The sequence below is a fragment of the Nipponia nippon genome, unplaced genomic scaffold, assembly GCF_047370975.1.
Source record: "Nipponia nippon isolate SJK-2023a ecotype South Korea unplaced genomic scaffold, ASM4737097v1 scaffold_8, whole genome shotgun sequence".
In the NCBI taxonomy this organism is placed as follows: Eukaryota; Metazoa; Chordata; class Aves; order Pelecaniformes; family Threskiornithidae; genus Nipponia; species Nipponia nippon.
In genome coordinates this window covers 27,587,149-27,603,421 of record NW_028262402.1, presented here as the reverse complement: position 1 = coordinate 27,603,421, position 16,273 = coordinate 27,587,149, and the positions used below count along the sequence as shown (strand labels likewise).

General features: G+C 40.1%; 1 protein-coding gene across 3 annotated transcripts in view; it reads right to left on the bottom strand.

Annotated features, from left to right (window-relative positions):
* Window positions 1-14,842, bottom strand: part of AUH (AU RNA binding methylglutaconyl-CoA hydratase) — a 111,740-nt gene extending 96,898 nt beyond the window's left edge. For 2 of the 3 annotated variants that reach the window (XM_087742468.1, XM_087742469.1), the window contains exons 1-3: window positions 14,575-14,842; window positions 6,892-6,959; window positions 6,707-6,794 (exon numbers count right to left, since the gene is read on the bottom strand). In XM_087742468.1, coding sequence (XP_087598594.1) covers window positions 6,707-6,794; window positions 6,892-6,959; window positions 14,575-14,794 — 376 coding nt within the window. In that variant the 5' untranslated portion in view covers window positions 14,795-14,842. Of the gene's footprint in view, window positions 1-6,706; window positions 6,795-6,891; window positions 6,960-13,760; window positions 14,291-14,574 lie in introns of all 3 variants that reach the window. The other variant, XM_087742470.1, reaches the window with a different exon arrangement.
* Between the last annotated feature and the right edge of the window lie 1,431 nt (window positions 14,843-16,273).

Here is a 16,273-nt window from a genome sequence, read left to right as displayed (position 1 = left end):
CTTCCACTAGAGCCTATGAAAAACTTCGATACACAAGAAAAGTACACTGTGGTCGAAAGTACTTTCAATTCAAACAGTCTTCAATCAGTGGAAGAATGGAGTCTCTCTTAGACAGAAATATCATGTTTTTATAAATTGTTCTTGGCACTAAAGGAGTAACTAAAATAAAGTTGTTGTTAGAAAGCTTAAAAACTAGAGGAGAGGGACACACAATATTCCATAGACAAGTGTTTAGAGCACACAATGTAGGGAGAGACATCAAAACAGATGTCCTGCACAAGCCTGATGAAAAGAATCTTACATCTTAAGTAAGGGATGGAAGCAAGAACCAAGCAGCTACAGATTTAGTCTCTTCTGTTGAAGTGAATCCACTTTAGCTTCTGTACAGTACTAATTACACAGTACTGGTCACTACTCACTCAACTGGAGAGAAAGTTTCCTGACTACTTTTATTTGGTGCAATTTTTACCCATGTTCCTCTGAGACATTACATAACAAGTACATCCTCAATTTCATAACTCCTCAAGAATAAAGGTCTTGCCTCAGTCTTATTTTGGAAAATGCATAATAACTGATGTGGTGGGTTAACTTTGGCTGTCTGTCAGGTGCCCACCAAGCCGCTCTCTCACTTCACCTCCTCAGTAGGATGGGAGTGAAAATAAAATGAAAAGCTCACAGGTCAAGATAAGGACAGGGAGATCGCTCACTAGTTACCATCATGGGCAAAAGAGACTCGACTTAGGAAAGATAAATTTAATTTATTGCCAATTAAAACCAGAGTTGGAGAGTGAGAAAGATAGTGAGATAGCTCTCACAGTCACTCCCATTTCTTCTGAAATTCATTAAGCCTCCTCAGGGCAGAAGGTAGAGGAGCATTTGGAGTTATCCGACTGAGGTACTTCCAAAAAAAGACATTTAAACCAGTTTTTCTTATTGGGATTTTTTTCTGTATAGACTAGGGGTTCAAACCACAATCCTACCTGCACTTTTTATTGGCTCAGTTGTTCAGCATGTGCTCCAGAAAATCATGACAGCTATTAGTTCTTTCAGAGACAAAACTAAGAAGTAAAATAACCGATGCTGGACAAATGCAAGCTGTAGAGTCCAAACTCAACAGATTACTACACACACACTCAAAAGACATAGCTGTCACACGGCTGACCACCCTGCCAGTTTTCACAAAACCCATGTTGCTCTAGGGGAAATGCAACTGCCATTGAGCCTAGTAGTCTACAAGCAGCTGGCATAAGTTTGAATCTGAACCTTAGTGAAAGTACGGAATAAAAAAAAGAGGAAAGAACCTAGCTATAGTTTATCTCTGAAGGCATTTACTTCGGGCAATGAAATGTATGTACAGCAACAAAAATATTCAGAAGACACTAAAATATTTTCATGTATGACCTGAATCCTCAGAAGGTAACAATGGAGTCATACATGAACTCTCTTCTCAGTTCCTGTGCAGGAGCTGGAATCTGGAGGACCAAAATATGCTCTAGGAAAATACACTCTCTCTCCTTGCCTGCTTAAGAGAGACAGAGGAAAAAAGGAGACTACATCCACAGTAATACTTCCCTACCACTCTTGCTAGTTCTACAAAAATAAGAGTAGGTCAAGAATTTGAGAGCTATTATGCAACTCCTTTCCTCCTTTTTGCAATTGAATCTACACCAAAACCTCATAAACAAAGAAGTCTTCAAGGATCCGCTCTACCGGGTTTGTCTGCTTCATCAACTTTTGCCAGAAAAACTACACCAGCTGGAAATGGCAGCCGGGAACCACACACTTTACAGCCAGTTCAGCTGTGCTGGAAACAAAATTCTGATGTAGACAAGTCATGCCAATACGAAAAGCATTTGTGTTGGCTTTACTCACACCGCAGACCCAAATGATGAATTTTTGCTGGCAGAAGGATTACTTCTGCTTTTCGAAGAGGGGGCTTTATTGGCCAAGCTGCAGTGACTTTTAGGTCAAAGCGGTTTGAAAGAGCTCCAATACCCAAATTTTTCAAACTGTCTTGAAAGCTGGTTACAACAAAAAAAATAAGTTAACTATCCATATTCTGATATGTCTCAAAGACTTCTGAGATAAGGTCTCCAAAGAACAACATTTTTTCAAATATGTAAACTAAAAATTGCCTCAAAGCTCCCTTTGTGTGCACACATACACAAAACAAAACTCATCAATCTCACAACCTCTATTTCAATTAGTGCAGTTCACTTTGGAGAAGCAATACTGAAGAGCCTGTTCTTAACAATTATACTCTAAACACAGTCACCAAAAAAATCTCAAGAAGTTAGAGGTTCCTGCCCCTGGAAGCTCTCCTTCTAACTCTCCCATGCAAAAAAAAAAAAAAAAAAAAAAATCCAGAAGTGGTCTGTTCCTCTAGGGAATCACAGCATTTCATTCTCCTCCTATGTGAGATGGCAGAATTTTTCTGTGTATCAGAGGGTGGATAGATGCAGGGAAACTGACGACAACTCACATGTGGACTTTTAAGAAAGAAACAATCTCTGATTGGACTGGGACAGTCAGAGTTAAGCAACTAACCTGGTTGGCCAGGCACAAGAGGAAGAAAAATAAAACAGTAACTACTCTGAACTGTAAAACAGTAGCATGGGGTTTTATTTATTAGTATGAGCTGTAAACTGAACCAACGGACTATGGGCCAGTAAGTTACTGCCTGAGACAAACACACGAGGAATAATTTTTTTTAAAACACTTACAAGTGCCTTCTTGACAGGACATGAAAAGAGGGCTGGAGGAACACGACAGCCCTAAGGGAAACTACAGTACAAGAAACAGCAGGTGGAAAGGGGGAAAGAAAATAATATAAAAGGAGTCTGTTTCTTTAATTACTGTAACCATCAACAAATAAAACTGTTCAAAAAGAAAAGACTATTACCTGATCTGAAATATCCATAGTTTGTCACTGCAAAATATAACATAATCGCCATTTCATGTCACGAAACACACAGACGGGGGGCAGGGGGGAAGGAAAGGAGAAGACTTGGAATCATGCAGCACACTTCAGCTTGCCGAAACAACACTTCCAAAAGCAAAATTCTATAATAATTTGAAGTTCTATAAATATGATTTTGCCTCTTATTCAAAGGCTTAGGAACCTGAATAACAAAAGCTTTAAGGTGCAATATTAGGTTGTTCAGCTCTTTGGACCACAAACATTATTGAATGCTATCTGAAAACCAAAAAAATAGCTCTTGGAGAATGGATTTTATTTTAACTTTTTTCAGACCTCACATAGCTAAGATCAGAAGAAGCTGTAAGATTGTCTCACAGAATACACTGCCACTCCAAAATAAGGTTTTGCAACAACTTGCAGACAGTCCTTCCTCCCTTCCTCATGGTACTATATCTCCCAACAGTACTATGCACACACACTTGCAGAGATTTTTTGAAGATGGAAAATCCTGAAAATCTGCTCACAAAACTACCTGAGCAATATCACTAATATACACGTTAAAATTACATTAATAATGAAAAATGAAGCTATTCAAACTGGCTATGTAAATGTAATTCAATGGTTGGACTCGATGATCTTAAGGGTCTTTTCCAACCCTAATGAGTCTATGAATTCAGCCCCTTGTGTGAACAAAGCATAGCTCTTAATTACTTGATCACAGACTTTTTACCCATGGGACACCTGCCTTATCCCACGCACAGACTGCGCCTTCCTCGACGACAGAACACTGCCGGGAAATAAAAAGACTCCTGCACAGACTCACCTGCCTTGACTGCAGAACTGGGCAGGCACACAGTGTAGGCTTACGTAGCTGAGGACTGGTCATACATGTTCACTCCAGAAAGGCCAATATTTTATTTATTTGGTTTTAGACAGAAAAAGAAAGGGGCCAAGAAGCAACTCAGAGCCAGAGCACTTCTGATGGAAGCACAAGAAGGCCTCACAGACATAATGCGTCCTTAACCCCAGCCAAGCTCTTCTTTGACTGCTAGGTGCCCTTTTGATCAGCACTAGAGCATTCATGAGGAACTTTCTGCACCCATGGATGTATACAGTGTAAGAAGGAAGATACAAAGAAAACAGTAGTAAAAGATTCAAAGCGAATCTTTATGCAGAAATGAAAGGGTACGATTGCTAGCACATCTCTTCATACAATTCCTTCCCCCCCCCGCCCCGCCCTGCCCCTCATTCCACCATGTGAAAATTCCATAATTTGGAATCACACTCAGATCCACATCAGTCGCCAACAGAGTTTAAATCTTTCAACCACTCACACTGTCATTTTGTGAAAAACAGTTGGATGTCATGTTTTGTGGACTAGCCCTTAGAAAGAAAACAAGGCACCTGACTTGTGGCTTTCACAGATTTTTGTTGATAGCTGAGGAATGGCAAGATTTAAGGATCTTGGATTTAATTCCACACATAAAAGGGAATTACATTCTAGGACAAAGTTTCTCAATCTGTAAAACATCAGATGTCAAAAAAATCATCATAAAAAATGTATTTTTAAAAACATACATTCACATACATGCAAGCAAGAAACATAACTAAGGAAATACAAAAAATAAAACCAAAATTCAAAGTTTAGCCTAATTGAATTCCACTATAGCACATACGAAAATGTGGCAACATTTCACAAGATAATCCTTGAATTTTTTTAAGGAAATTAAGTGTTCTTGAAACAACACACTGTCCTTTAACATTTAAGTTTGAAAACACTTTCTCCTGTTCTACTACTGAATTTCCTGCCCTCTCCAGAAAATGCCTTGTTACATCCAATATGTTCCTCCCTTCATCCTACTTCCTTAAGCCTCTACCTGTGTTCTCCATGTCCTGCTATGCTCTCCCTAGTTTCGTTCTCTTTACAGACACCCCTTAAAGTCACCTATAGAAGCAATCCATGCAGTCACTGGGCTCTTTCCACCTATCTTCATTGACAAACTCTGCCTCAAGTCTTCTGGTTCACCCTGAATTTCAGTTACCACTGTTGGAACATCCTTTATTTCACTGGTTCAGCTGCAAGAGCTTCCCTTCTTAGGGCCCTCCTTTTACCTGTCACATTTTTAAAAATTACAGACATGTGGTCTACTCCCTGGTTTAAGATCTGGATATAGCTATCCAGCCCTCGTCTTTCACACTCCTCTTTTCAGGGCTAATTTCCCTTCCTAATGTCCACACATAAACATCCTCACATCTTGTCTACAGCCAGCTGTGTATACATACTCTAAGTTGCTTTTTTTTTTAGCCAAACAGGCAACAATGCCTACTTTAAATCTTAATATGAAAACAACTCTGCAAAATCAGCCAACAAAGAATACTGGAGTAGTACCTGGAGCTCATAAATACAATACTAATAGCATACCTGAGATCCCCTCCCCCAAAATCCATATTTCTGCTCTCATACTTCCTATATAACACTACCATAAAATTAATGAATGTTATTAAAAAAAATTAGTAGTAAAAAAAAATTAGTAAAAAAAAAAAAAGTCAATAAAAAAATCTCAACTAATGGCCACCTTTTTATATGAAGTACATAAGATCTAACTTGAAACTCCATTTGCATGTGTTGCTCTGATGCTGCATTCTTCATCAGTTTCAAAACCACAGCTTTTGAACTTTTTTTTCCCTGAAGAATATTATTAGTTACTGATCTTTAAAACTTGTTGTTTGAAAACAAGATACAACTTTTAAATTAAATATTCTGATTAATACATGCATATTTAACCTATTGACATGTATTAGTAAATGCTGGATTGATTACTCCCTTTTTTCAAGTCAATTTTTTCACAAGTATTAAGTGACAAACTGGTTGAAAACAGACTTATTAAAAGCGACAAAAAAGAATTTTAAACTCAACTAAAAGTACTTAGGTATGTTATATATGTAAAAATTGGAAAAACTATTTTGCATTTAAAACTGAATTAATAATGTTATGTGTGGCTAGCAAGCTTAATGACTGCATAAATGATCAGAAAAGAAAGATTTTGGAACTGATCTCCTCTTTCCTGACAGTTCTATTCGTATATTAGAAAGAAGAAACTGACTTACTTCTGTTTTCAGTTTCAAACAGATTTAAATTAAACTGGAACAAAGTAAGAACTGGATGTGACATCTGAAAATAAGGAGACTATTCACTTGATATCACAAAAGACACGGTTGCTTCAATTGATTTTGACATGTTGACAAATTCTGTTTCCCAGTGTTTGGTAGTTGAGAGCTTTTGTTTTCCTGAGCACTTTGGCAGGACACATGTACTGCTTGATATGTGTGTTGGGGTGTGTGCATTTTGTTTTTTTTTTTTTTAATTTGAGAATCCATTCAGTCTGCAGCAACAGTCACGTTCATAATGAATTTTAATTCTAAGTATGTTTCTTTAGCTAAAAGTTAATTTTAATGTGTTTAAAATATGGTTTTGATACAGCTTTGTACATAGCCTCTAGCATTATTTGATCCTCATTCTGAACTGCATGCAAGACATTCTGTGAGCTCAATTAAATAATTTTCCACCACCATGAATAATCTGTTACATATTTTGAAATACTTTATGACACAGAAAGAATAAAACCAATATTCTGTTCTTGTTAGCAATTGAGAAAAAAAATACAAAAATGTTTTCTTTGCTACTGAGATACATACAAACAAAAGACATGTTTCCTTGGAATCTGGGCTCTTTGTGCAATATTAGATACAGATTTCCAGCTTCTCAGGAAAATTAAGTTTGCATACCAGCACAGAATATCCCTGGGACTTCACTCCGGAATATAACAGTTCGTACTTTCTTATCAGATTTCAAAGCATCCACAGCTTTTGACATCTACAGAGAAAAGGAGGAAGGGGAATAACCAAACACTTTTTAAAGTACTTAATTCCAATACTTCACCTTTATACTAAAAACTATTATTTTCACTTACCATTTTTAAAAGATTTTTGTTAAGTGCATTCTTGGCATGAGATCTGTTTAATCCAAGCACCACAATTCCTGGAGGGGAAGAAAAAAATGTATCATTGTTACAATGTAGTAAAAATATTATCTATGCAAATTACTATTTTGAAATTATAGAAAAAGCATTGAGGACTGCAGCAAAAATGTTAGTGTAAGCACTTAACTACTGAGGTTTTGAAAGAAAATAAATTGACTGACATTTTCCAATGTTAAACATTTCAAATGTTCAACAGAAATTACATTTATTTTAAGAACAAAAATATGGCCCTAACACCTTCACATGGAAATAGTGCTTACAAAGGCTGAATGTATAATTACACAATTGCATGCACGAATTTTTTGTTTGTGTGTGAAGTGCTGACATGCAATCAGGGAAGATACTTAACAGTAAAGCATATGTTTCCACATTTAGACAGCCTGCCTTCAGAGACTTCTTAAAACAAGAAGTGCTACCACTGCTAAGACTAGCAACTCTGAAATAGGTAAAAGTCACAAACACAGAAAGAATGCTATCAAAGGGAAATCTGATTTTTTTTAAAAGAAAGAAATCATATAAAAATTCTCCCCTAAGACACAAAAACTGTGCTCAGTGCTTGGTACACAGCTCCAATCACACATTCACAGCTTCCTTAGTCCAGTTAGAGACCAGTTGTCTCACTGACTGATTACATGTGCATTGGTTTGAATGGTGCAGCAGAAACATCGTTTGTTTGTCCTCATTTCACACCCCTCAGCTTAACAGGCGTGATTATCAAACAGGAAAATTCTGAAAAGTTTATCTTGGTAATGTCTAAGTTTACCAAGCCTTTAGCAATCTTTTAGACAATTACTTCCTGAACACACTAGAATTCCCTGAATTCTAAACACCAGCACACAGTCCTATTAAGTTGATCCAGGTCTGGTAAGGTCTTATCAATCAGGACTTTTTCTTTTTTACTTGGAGAATGCAGGGGTAAAGGGAGAAAGACAAAAATCTATGACAGGGACCAGGAATGAAAAACATAAAGGGAGCTCTCGATCTCAAACAAAAATGCCCACAATATTGCCATCAGTCTGCAAGATGAAAAAAGAAATTCCAGACACTCGGTATTCGCCTGGGTATTTACTACTTCACCACTCAGCTTTGCACATATAATCTATATGTAATCTGGCTCTCATAGCATCCACAGGGCACTTGTCTTGTCATCTCAGCACATATCACTTCTTTTATTCCAGGGAAACCCATCTACCCAAAAGACTGACCTATTAGTGCTGGAGCCCACTCCCCTCCCTCTTCTCTCTCCTGCATCTATGTGCACATGCATGCACACAAGATGAGATTAAAGAGCGCTCCTGCTCCTTCTGCAGCTACCAATTTGAAACCAAAGTCCTCCATTCGCCAGCTACCACTCTCAAGATTCAAATAAAAATGGTTAAACACAAGCAGGAGAGCACACATGCCTCTTGCTTGCTCCCAAGGAACAATCCATTGCTATGTACAGATACCTCCTAAAGGGGGAAGAGGAGCCTGCCTGACCCAAATGACCTTCACTCCCTTGCTTTGTAAGCCTAAATTCCCACCCGTTCCTCCCCATGGTTGGAGATATTCATCTAGGACCTCCTGCAAGGGTCCTCATTCAGCACTTACATAGGAATCTGTTTATGTTCTGTTAAGCAAATGGGACAACGTTCAAGCAGTGCTTCTGACTGTAGAGGTTTTTTTCTACAGTCACAACTTATTCTTCAGGAGGACTACTCCAAATTCAAATACTCCACATGTTCAATTAGGCAAAAGCAGCACCACACATTAAAGTAAAAAAAAAAGACAATTGACCTGGCTTTGATTTTAAACTCTAAGGCACACTGCAAAAGCAATGTTTCAACAAACTACAGATGCTATCATCCCAAACTGTTCTACAGTTAGGAAATAAAGTCCTTTCTAGAAGCATGTTTTTTTCAATGGCAGTGATGTTTTTAATTACACTTGTAGTTTTCTTCTTCCCATCAGAGCCCAAAGACTGGTATATCACCAATAATGGTTTTCTCAGAAGGAAGTTCCAATTAACATTAAAGCATATTTAATATTTTTTCCTACGAAGGGATGATCCTTGAAGACAAATCATACAAGTTGATACTTCTTAGCAGTGTCATATCAAGTCATAAATCTACCACTTCTGCCTCCCTCTCCAGAAAAATAAGAGGTAAATACAGATGACACCCACACAGCTGTTCTGTTTTTTAAATAGGAAAAAAGATGAAGCAAGCACTGCAACAGGAAAAGCATAAAAGGTTTACAAGAGAAAACCACATACTGCAGTGATGTATACAAAAAGACATTCCTTGAATTCTCGTTTGAGTCAGTTTTGTTCTAATACGCCATTACTATAGTACCTGGGCATCCCTAAAACAAATTCTTAGGTTTTTTTAATACTGCAGTAAGATTTGGGAAGTTTTCCCAGTGTATTAATGAGAGACCAAACTACAGACAGATGAAACTACCTGCTCAAAGTCACAAAACAGAAACTGAAAAATAGACTTTCTGATTTCCTGCGGAGAATTTAATCCTTCTCGCCTCCCCAACCCACCCCAAGAATCTTCTGGCAAAAACTGTTTAAAGTAAGTCTTCCCTGTTTTGCATATTCAACAAGATTTAAACCCCTGGTCACATGAGTGTATCAATTTTAGATATGATATATTTCCCTAGCCAGGGCAAAAAGGAATAACCAGGCTTCATATAATACTGCAGAGCCCCACTAACCCAATTATAAAGAAAAGAAAAAGACAAAAAGAAGCGTAAAATGTTCAGACAATACTGCCATACAGGTTACCATCCTGACAAATATAGTTAGTCATACAGAAAACCTGATTATTTTTATGTATTTTAAAATACCTGTTACATCGTCATTTGAAGCATTTAATCATGGTTCATTCTTCCTAAAGCACCCACATATAGGTGTGCTTTCCAAAATCTTTAAAAAAAAAATATTGTTTGAAAAATCTATTTGTGAAAGAAAAAAAATGTCAAAGTCATCGTCACATTCATCAACAAATATCATAGAAATAATAACAAAATTCCAGTATCTGTATGGTGTCAAAGAAGTGGCAGATATACTAAGAAGGAATAAGCATTCACGTAATGCTAAACTCTATATTAATTTCACAGTTTTTCCTGGGAGTCACCTCCACATCATTTCAGAACACTCTTCAGCAAATAATGTGCATCTATTAAAAATTACATCCACATATTAAAACCTAACTTTCATCCTATTAGCTAGGCTCTCCGAGGGACTAGGATGACTCCCAATGCTGTCATACAATATGTTCCCTGTCATACAATATGTTCCCTGCTTATAAGTCACCTTTGTCAAAAGAGAAAGATGCCTGTGATATAATTCTTAATATTTAAGAGAAACCTGTATGAAAGTCATATATAACAAAAATAAAAAACATCTTTTAGTGAGATAAAGATAACATACATATACAAAAGATAGCTTCAAAATATTTGTAAATTCCCAGAAACATCCCCATTTCATAGTGTACGCTAAATTTGGGATTTGCATATAAGTAGTTCATATTGAAAGGTTCTTTTATTTTAAGAGTGATAGCAAAAATATATGATGCTATCATTACTTAAAACTGCTGAGAGAGAATATTCTATTTCTTTCTATACTGTACGAAACGGGGTGGACCAATTTAAGTGAAGTGATTAGATCACGGTTTACAGTTTTTATCAGCACACAGGAAATCTTACTTTAAATAATGATTTTTATCTTGTACTTTTTAGTTTTCAAAAAATATTCATCCTCAATGTTTGGTAGAAACACATTTAAACAGTTACGTACAAATAAATCCTGTCTTTACACTCATATCATTAATTTTGTCTGAATTAGAAAGATTCACTACGTCTGTATAAAAAGCACTTACGGAAATACATTTATTTGTATTAAGTATACACACTCACACAAATGATCTATCCAAACGTACTTTTTCATAACTAAATAAAAAATTATAATCTGAATTATGCACTGAAAATGGAGGGAGGATCAAAGAGAGCTAAGTTATTTTTAAGCTTGTCTCACTTAACTACTCAGATAAACCAAGGCAGACAAGCTGACTAAGATGTTTATTATTCTAGAATAGTTTCTTAAGCAGAACAAGAACCTATCGTGAGTACATCATGCACAATTCTGGTGGTTTCCATTGAGTGCCTTATCAAGAGCCATTTAAGTGCAAAATCATACAGATGTGTACTGGGCAGTATTTAAAAAAAAATACACTTTTCAAAATCCTATATCTGCACCTTTTTTATCTCTAAACACCACTTAAAAATCCTTCCTGCACTTCTTAAACTAGTAGATCTCCTCTGCTCAACCCTGCTTTATTTAAAGAAAACAAAAGAAGGGAAAGCTTTTCCAATTTATCAGGTAGCTATCAGTTTCCAGCCCCTGAACAAACAACTTCAACTGAGACCATATTTGTTCTGCCCATTCTATGTATGTCAAAATTCTAACTGATGAGGAGAAAAAGCTGTCTCATATACTCTAACTGAACTAAAACCAGCTGGAAAATATAAGCACAAAGAGTCGTTCTAGTGTAAAATCTAAATTTTACAAATACTTCTATCACATTCCAGCAAGTGACATTGTAACACTTGAGTCAAGACTACAGAGATATTTCTCCTAATTCCATCTATAACTTAAAGAGCAAAAGCCCTAAGTTCATTAAAATTTGTAACGAGATCACTAATGCAACTTGGCTACAAGTTCTCAAATGTCAATAGCTGCCAATATATTTCAGCCCTAGTGATAATCAAATAGAATCTTAAATACAGTAAAAGATATGTATTTAATTAAAAAAATACTAATGCACTGACATTCACCTATACTCATAGAAAACTGATACTAGAAGCTTCACAAGTTGCAACATGTTGTTCAGAATACACAGGCATCTTACAATCTTGAATTACATCTTACAGTCTTGAATTAAAATTTCAATAACGAGCCCTTCCAAATATAGTCTCATTTCAGTTTGTGTTTAACAACTTCCCAAAAACTGTGGTATACAAATCAGGTGAAAGTGTTATGAAGCACGACAGTTTGCTACTTTGCCTGCAGGGAAAGATTTGTCTAGAGCTACAAGATATATGCCTCTACATGAGGCAGTTACTGTCAGTTTTCTTGCTTCCCCAGCATCCTCAACTGTAAAAGCCCCTGGACAATACATCCTTCTCCAAGTAGCATGGGAAGACTAGGCATGGACAAGAGCATGATCACTGCATAAATGAGCATGTGTGTGCTGTAAAAGGTAGCCAGAGGGACAGGGTCTGTCCCCATGTGTAGCCAAGTACGTAATGGAAGAACATGATGAGGTAACAGCACCAGGGTCCCACTTCGGAAGGTCTAGAACATGAACTGGTCAAAAAAGGAACAGAGGGTTAGACAAGAGCAAGAAAGACCACAGGAGCTTATATGGAGTTAGCGTCCTAATGCAGCAGTGGCATTACGTGGTGTAAGCAGATAAAGACAGTGGAACTTGACACACAAGGTGAGGGGGAGGGTGTACAGTAGCAGTGCAGGGAGGAAGCAGAGACATGTTTCTTTCGCAGAAATGTGGTCTGCTTTTTGTGCTGCTGAAGGAGGCATATGAAGCTTGTCTCCTTCTGGCTTACTTCCAGACCCTTGATCTTATCCTTCATTAACAAACAGTATTTGTTTCTATGTCCTTCTGAAAGGCAAAGAAAATCCCTTCTCCTGAAGAGAATTCATGAATTAAAAATACATCGATTGAATCCTTCTTTATGATAGCCACAGTCGATTTAACACTCCAAATGCTATCTCCATGTTTTGCCACATTTAACAAAGATGTATGTTCTGAGAAGGAAAGAAAAATCAACTTCAAAAAAATTTTTTCAACAGAAAAAAAACAGGTGGGCTACTGACATGCAAAACTTTAGCTATCTCTGCACCTTTTACTCAAAAACCTCCTTCAATTTTCTGCACAATCAAACTTACAGTATCTGCATCAAAAACACTCAGCAATGAACTTAGGATAGATACACAGTATGAAACACCTTCATAACATGATGAAAGCAATGATTCCTAGCTGATCCAACAGCTGGAACACAGTACCTAATTCTATTGCTTGCTGTGTAATAGCAGAAATGAAAATCATCATCTTCAGTAGTACTCAAGTGTTTTCTACCACTTGTTGGAAAAGCACAAACCAAACAAGCAAAAACACTCCTCCAACATTTTGCAAACTCTTCTTTGCTCCTGTCTTGCCTCTTCCTCAATTTAAAATAACCTTAAAAAAAAAACAAAATAGATGTTTAAAACTAATTCCGAGTTCCACAGTTGGTTGAGATAACAGGACCAAAGAAGTATGCCTTAAAGGAACTGGAAAGAGTTGGGTACAGAACAATCACTAAGACAGAAGTGGATTTCAGGATGAGATTACATCATAAGCTTTACTGACCCTTAACAGTGACAGAAAAACCTGCCCTCAGGAGAAAGCAGAACTTCAGTTTTCCTTTGAAAAAGAATCATCTTCTAAGCCTCATACTAAAATTTGAAGTTTTAAAGTTACCCCTCCATATATGCATACAAATCTATGGATATGCACGCTCAACTCAAACGTTTGCCTGAATCTGCAGCAAGTCTGAAACAACCGAGTTAACATGCTGAAAGACATAAACTGAATTGTCCGTCTCAACATATGGTTATTCCAAGACATACTATCCACACAAAGAGATTCATGTGCTGCAGATGAATAGAGCTTCACAGTACAGCCCTCTCTGTAAAAGTAGGTATAACATCATGGCTCTAAAAATAAATCCTGAGGAATGGAGCTTGCACTTACTGGTTCTCCACCATTCCTAGCCCTGATGCACCCAAATGGGAAGGAAGTGAGAAACACCAAAGGAGGTGAAACACCTCCAAAGGAAGAGCGCCTCCAAAATCTGGTGAGCATCAAACCAGAAGAGGAAGTACAGAGTGTCCATGTTGTGATGCACTGACTCCAGATCACTCTGGAGCACGGATTTTCTTTCATAGTTTAACCAGGTGGGTTAAAACAAGGCTCTTGGTATAGTTGAGTAGAACAAGGTCAGCAGCAGTTGACAGCACTAAAAGCAAGGAGGAGGGCGAGATGGTTACTAGGAAAGCAGCATGAGATGAGCAAGAGTGCTGACGCCACATTTTCCAGAACAGAAAACGTCGATACAACTTCTGTGTCCTTGTCTGCCCCTGCACACAAGCCCACAACAGGTGTGGGAAGCAGCACGATTGTAGCAGTTTGCTGCTAAACTTCATTTTCTCCCATTAAAGTGGCCAACAGATGCCAACTCAGAAAGGTGCACCCCGCACACACAGTACATCCAGTGCAGCGCTCTGAAAGAGAAAAGCCAAGAGAGACCAGGCTGACGCAGTTCTGCAGCTGCCATGCCGGCAGTTCCCAGCACCCTGCGACGAAGCCTCCGGCCGAGGTGCCGAGGAGGAGGAGCCGCCGCTCTCCTCCCGCCCCTCGCCGCCGGGCAGCTCGTCCCGCGACCTCCCCCTCCCTGCCCCGCCGTGGCAGCCGCCCCACAGGGCTCGCCCCGGCCCGGCGGCCCGGGCGCTGCCGGAGCCGGGGCAGCGGGGGGAGGGCCGCCCCGCCGCCGCCTTCCCCTCGTTACCTTTGTGCTCGTCATCCAGGTACCGGACCCGCAGCTCCTCCTCTTCCTTCGCCTCGGAACCGTAGCTCCTCCCGGCCGAGGGGAGAGCAGCAGCGGCGGCGGCGCCTCCCCGCAACGGCGCCCGGCGGCCGGGGCGGCCGAGGGAGGAGGTCGCGGCGGCTGCGGCTGCCAGCCTGACGCGGCCTTGCAGGAGGCCCAGGCCGCCCAGCGCCGCCGCCATGCTGCTGCCTGCGCCGCCAGCGCCGCCTCAGCCTCTCGCGACCGCCGGCCCCGGGCCCGCCGCCCACGTGACCGGCGGCGGCACGCACGGGCCGCCGCCAGCGCGCCCCTCCCCCCCGCCCGCCGCCGCTGCTGCCGCCGCCGCCGCCGCCGGTGCCGCTGAGGCGCGAGGACACCGCGCGCCGTTCGCGCGGTCGACGGCCGCCCGGCAGCCGTTGGGACGTCGCCAGCTGCAGGCTGGGCCGCGGGGAGGGGGCGGCTGGGGCAGCTCTGGCTGGTGCCGGTGGTGAGGAAAGACCCGCTAGCCAGAAGAGACCCGAGAGGTTTCACACGCAGCTTGAAATACAGTGGGGCGCGGAAGAGTTCCTCACCGTTAAAAACGGCTGGTTAGTTTTCTTGAGAGTCCTTGATAGTGGTGGAGGGTATGCAGCACGTTTATTTCTGGTGAACTTCCCTAGATCCCATCTTAAAGGCAACGTGCTCAGGCTTTGTTGTGCTGCGTGAGCTGGTACCAGAAGGAATGCACGTGAACTCGCCTGCTCTTCCTTCTTTTCAGGTGTCACAGCCGTGCCCAGGCCCCGTGGTGGCCTCAGCGCTGACAAAAGCAAGTACGGGCAATAACATGAACCAGGTAGCCCCTGGTTATGTGTGCTGGGATAAAAGGCTGCTTGCATTGGTTTCCCCTCTCACTCTTCACCTGCCCTCCTCTTTTTGGGCACTCGGAATTACTGTTGCTTTGCAAAAGTAAGGATCAAATTAATACGACTTGGTATTCAGAGCTGGGTTTAGGTGTGTAAGCAACACCACGGTGGTGTCTGCTTGTCCTCCATGCATACTAACAGGCCCACCAGCATGAAGCGAGTCGAAGGATATAAGCAGTAAGGGTGGAGGTAGACAATGGTTGCCATCTTTAGTTGCAAATTCACATGTTACAAGACCACTATGACTTGTTTCAAAAGGATGGTAGAACTTCACCCATCCATGTGTCACTACCATAACATTTGGTTGGGCCAGAGTATATGTATATATTAGATATAAATAAAGAAGTTCACTTGACTCCTTACACAGGACTTGGGAAGGGTTGCTATAGCTGCAGTTAATCCAGAACAGTAATGAGGCTCCTAAAGCTGTGAAGTTTTCTTCTTCACATTTATTTACTTCAGAGAATGAGGCCTTGAGAATTGAAAACATGCCTTTAGGTCCTCCCCTCCCCCAGTTTTCAAAACTCAATGTTACTTAATCAGAGGGATAAAGCTGTACTGCTTCTGAGCAGAGGCTCAGATGTAGCCATTTTGGTTGTTGTTTGGGAAAACTAGCTACTGCATTCCTCTCCCTCGTGCGGTTGCTCAGCAGCTTCTCCACTGCCTTCCTTCTGGAGAAATGAAAGTCTAAAAATAATGTCCTATTTGTTCTTGTAGAGCACCATGAAGGGCAAATGGGGGGGGGGGGGGGGGGGCGGGGAGGAACAGGCAGACCATTG